Source organism: Montipora capricornis, unplaced genomic scaffold (assembly GCF_036669925.1).
Source record: "Montipora capricornis isolate CH-2021 unplaced genomic scaffold, ASM3666992v2 scaffold_461, whole genome shotgun sequence".
NCBI classification, from domain to species: Eukaryota; Metazoa; Cnidaria; class Anthozoa; order Scleractinia; family Acroporidae; genus Montipora; species Montipora capricornis.
The window spans coordinates 75,001-79,750 of record NW_027180197.1 but is presented as its reverse complement, the minus strand read 5'-3'; the positions used below and the strand labels follow the sequence as shown (position 1 = coordinate 79,750).

The 4,750-nt window shown below is 40.3% G+C and overlaps 1 protein-coding gene across 1 annotated transcript in view; it reads right to left on the bottom strand.

Annotated features, from left to right (window-relative positions):
- Positions 1-224: 224 nt before the first annotated feature.
- The window catches only part of LOC138036132 (protein NLRC3-like), a 27,842-nt gene continuing 23,316 nt past the window's right edge, over positions 225-4,750 (bottom strand). Inside the window, exon 9 of the mRNA XM_068882488.1 lies at positions 225-2,894. Within this exon, the coding sequence (XP_068738589.1) occupies positions 358-2,894 (2,537 nt within the window). The 3' untranslated portion in view covers positions 225-357. The remainder of the gene's footprint in view (positions 2,895-4,750) is intronic.

The following is a 4,750-nucleotide window of genomic DNA, read 5'->3' as shown; positions in this document are numbered from 1 at the left end:
TCCTCTGCATAACGACGACGTGAAATCACCAAATTTGAGGTTTTGACGACAACTTAAGCATTCAACAGAATCCTTAATTCTCTATTTTATCTCTGAAACCGCTCGGACCAATTCATGTTTAGGATACTTCGCCCACATTGTAGGATAATCGCGAAAGACTTATGACAGAGCAATGTTACATTTTGAAGTGACGTTTTCGTCGACCGTCGCCGTCGTATATCTTAAATTCCATAATATTTTTAGTCAACCTTCTCGTAGCCGTTGTCGTCGTCCTTGCTTAAGGTCCCTAATATTGTGAGTCATGATCCTGTTGGCGTCGATGTAAACACTAAACCTTTAGAATGAAGATCACGCATATCAGAGAAGTTTGATGCGAGAGTCTAAACTAAGGCGAGGAGCACCAATGGAGTTGCCAGACAAATTCAAAGTAGTAAGGGAGGTGTTTACTGCGAGGGCCTGGGAAAGTGAAGTAGCACCCTCAGCACCAATGGAGTTGTCAGACAAATTCAAAGTAGTAAGGGAGGTGTTTACTGCGAGGGCCTGGGAAAGTGAAGTAGCACCCTCATCACCAATGGAGTTGTAAGACAAATCCAAAGTAGTAACGTAGGTGTTTACTGCGAGGGCCTGGGAAAGTGAAGTAGCACCCTCATCACCAATGGAGTTGTAAGACAAATCCAAAGTAGTAAGGGAGGTGTTTACTGCGAGGACCTGGGAAAGTGAAGTAGCACCGTCATCACCAATGAAGTTGAGAGACAAATCCAAAGTAGTAAGCGAGGTGTTTACTGCGAGGGCCTGGGAAAGTGATGTAGCACCCTCAGCACCAATGGAGGTATGAGACAAATCCAAAGTAGTAAGGGAGGTGTTTACTAAGAGGGCCTGGGAAAGTGAAGTAGCACCCTCAGCACCAATGAAGTTGCGAGACAAATTCAAAGTAGTAAGGGAGGTGTTTACTGCGAGGGCCTGGGAAAGTGAAGTAGCACCCTCAGCACCAATGGAGTTGTGAAACAAATTCAAAGTAGTAAGGGAGGTGTTTACTGCGAGGGCCTGGGAAAGTGAAGTAGCACCCTCAGCACCAATGGAGTTGTGAGACAAATCCAAAGTAGTAAGGGAGGTGTTTACTGCGAGGGCCTGGGAAAGTGAAGTAGCACCCTTAGCACCAATGGAGTTGTGAGACAAATTCAAAGTAGTAAGGGAGGTGTTTACTGCGAGGGCCTGGGAAAGTGAAGTAGCACCCTCATCACCAATGGTGTTGTGAGACAAATTCAAAGTAGTAAGGGAGGTGTTTACTGCGAGGGCCTGGGAAAGTGAAGTAGCACCCTCGTCACCAATGAAGCTGAAAGACAAATCCAAAGTAGTAAGGGAGGTATTTACTGTTAGAACCTGGGAAAGGGCAGGAATGCGACGAGTACGCCATGTGAATTCAACTGTAATTTCAGTCAAATCAAGACTCTTACCAAAGGCATAAGCTAACTTAGTATGTAGGTTTTCCGAGCAAGTTTTGCATTCCTCTATGACGTCCAAAGCCAACCCCAGGTACAAATTCGGGTCAGCCGGAGATCTGGGGTCTGCCATACTTGCAAGTGAGGCAACATTATTTACAATTGACACTGCCGTTTCTTCGGATTGTGAGGCTATGATTCCACTCATCAAAATGAAAACTTGATTTAATTGACCAAAGAATCTTTCGTCGGTCAGAATTGATTTCTTTTCAATTGCTCCATCGATGATGGAAAACGCAAGATACAGGGCCGAAAAGAACTCTTGAAAACTCTTGTGAAAGAAGCTATAACGGAAACAAGGAGTTCTCTTGCTACAGCCAGCCTGGATCGAGAGAAAGCCAAATTTAATGAACAGACTTTCCTTGAAATTCCCTTCGACGTCTTCGAAATGCAGCTCTCCTTTACAAAGAGATTCCAGCGCTATTCTCCCTAAGGTCATCAGTTCCTTCTTGTAAACTGAAAGAAGGTCTTTACCACTACTTGGTAAAAGGTACTTCTTTTCGTATCGTCTCAAAACGAAGAGAACAATCTCTAAGTACAGCTGTGTTCTGTTGTTGGGTAGAACGCCGCCAAAATCTTCGAAAAGCACACAGAGAAGAAGTGTATTTAAAGGGTTTTTTGTTAGTTCTTGTAAATTCCCTTCAATACGCTGATGCCACAGCACTTTTATCAGCTTCTCTGCCATTTGTCCTGCGTGTCGAAAATACTTCCTTATAAAACACTTGGCATCACTGCTCGTAAATCCCACAATCTCCAAGAGTGTGTCCGAGTAAGGTCTTACTTTATTTCCTGCTTCGTGACGTGAAGAAAGAACAATGTGACAACCAGGAAGTAGCTTTCTTTGAATAAGACTAAGATAGACATCCAATTTTTGAGGGTCTGCCTCGTCTAACCCATCGAGCACTACCAGGACATTAGATGGGTTTTCTTGCACAAACCGGAAAAGCGTTTCTTTCAACCCTGGGTCAGTTTCTTCCGGCAGAATTTGAGTGTTAATAGCCTCCCAGATACTTGATTCAATTTCACGACATCTGAGGAGCAGGAGCACCTCTACTCTTGGGAAAGACTCGTCCCATACGCGGTCTTCTTTAGTTGCCCAATCATATGCCAACTTTTGACAGTAGGTCGTCTTTCCCATGCCGGGTTCACCCTCAATCAGGACAATCCGTGGGTGCTGGCAATCTTCGTGTGATGTAAAAATACCTGTCATGTTGGTGATTTCTTTCGTCAGCGTTCCGCGTGTCTTTTCTTTTGCGACTATCCTAAGTCTGGTGAAAATGTCCTCTAATTGGAAGCTGAACCCTTCACACCAAGGAACTGGCAATACCACCCCTTCACGCTTTTCGTAAATGTGTCTTATCCATTCTATGATATGACTTTGACATGAAGAACTAGCTGCAAAACAAACAAACATCAAGTAAATAGGATCATTTTAGTGGTTGATTGACTCAGAGTTATTCGCTTCTTCTAGTCTTTGTAGCTTTTTATTTTTTTATCACTGAGAGACGTTTTCCAATATTAAAGCGAAAATCCATCCTTTGCCTCTGGTATACTATTCTTGGCTTACCGATTTCCTAGCTGATCCAAGTCTTCAGATTAACTAAGCTCATTGTTCACACGGATAAATTGAGCGAGACAACTTTCATAAAGAAATTACAAGAATGTAATGAGGCAAATATATTTGCTGAAAAGCTGGCGAGTCAGCGTTCGAGTGACAAATGACTGTCATATGCTAAATTTGATCTTTGTGACTAAATTTAGAGGTTCCACTGGTTTGCAAGCCCTCTTGATTACCCTCTGGTTTGCAAGCCCTTTGATTTTCCTATCACGGTACTGCCGCTTAAAAAAGTCATTTGTGGCACACAAACAAGCAGAGTTCTAAATGTACATGTTGTCCTATCTACATAAGCAAACGTTCGTTTTCACCAAAAAAAAAAAAACCCACACAACGATTTCTGTCGGCGTGGAGTCTCAGGCATGCGTAAAACAGTGCTTAGTGGAAGGAACTAAAACGAAAACGAGTTGACATAAAACTAATACAATATTATAGTTATTATAGTTTCCTCTTGGGACCATTGTAAGTCCTAAGAGAAAATAAAAAAATGCTTATGCAAACTTTTTGAGGGAAAAACAAAAAGTATTATGGTATTTTTGATACTGGCTAATTATAGAAATGATAATATATTTAAATTGAAATGGAGTGACGATTATAATAAAGTATAAGAAAACAGTCCTTTGGTTAAAAATCGTTTTTCCATAACTCGATGGAGACACAGAACTAGCACGAGCTGTGACGTAGTGATGGCGCGAGCAAAGAGAATTTACATAAACAATTCTACAATCAAAGTAATTTTTGTAAAAAACTGGTTTTTTATCTATACGTATTTCTCTGTTATTCCAAATAATATTTTCCCAATCTTTTTCTGAGGCGAACGTTTCGCGGAATTCTGACCACCATGACAAAAGTTCATGGTAAAATTGGGAAGAAATTATATAATCTTTGATATCATAATTACAAGTCATGAAGAACAAACCACCGAAGGGTTGTAATTTGTGTCCCAGATATCTCTTCCATATTCCATCATAATTATTAAAAATCCTTTCTAGCCATGCTAATCTTAAAGACTTCACCATGCACTCTAGATCAATCATTTTTAGACCACCCTCCGAATATTCATTTATTGTTGACACTCGAGTTACCTTATCTGTGCCGTTCCATAGAATTTGAATATCATTTGATTCAATTGTTTAACCACTTCCTTAGGTGTGGGTAACACAGAGCATATGAAAACAAACTTTGGAATAAAAAATGATTTGATTATTGTAATTTTACCATATATAGATAAATTCCTCGACGACCAAATGTTTATACGTTTTTTAATGCTATCCAATCTTTCAATAACGTTTTTTTCCTTAAGCAGGTGTTGATCATAAGTAAAGTGAACTCCCAATGCTTTAACAGGTTCATCAGACCATTTGATGCCAAATGGCTTTTCATTGTTGTTTTTGGATGATTTTTGTATAATTAATTTTAAGACCAGAGATGCTTTCAAAACTGTTTAGTAGGTCAAACAATATTTTTGCAGAATTAGTATCAGAAAGAACAGCCATGGTATCATCAGCGTATTGTAATAGTTTTGTTTCTTCTTTCCCAATACTAATTCCTTTTATACCTGGGTTCTGTCGAATGGCAATTGCTAGCGTTTCCACTGCTACGATAAAAAGGTAGGGAGAGAGAGGGTCTCCTTGGC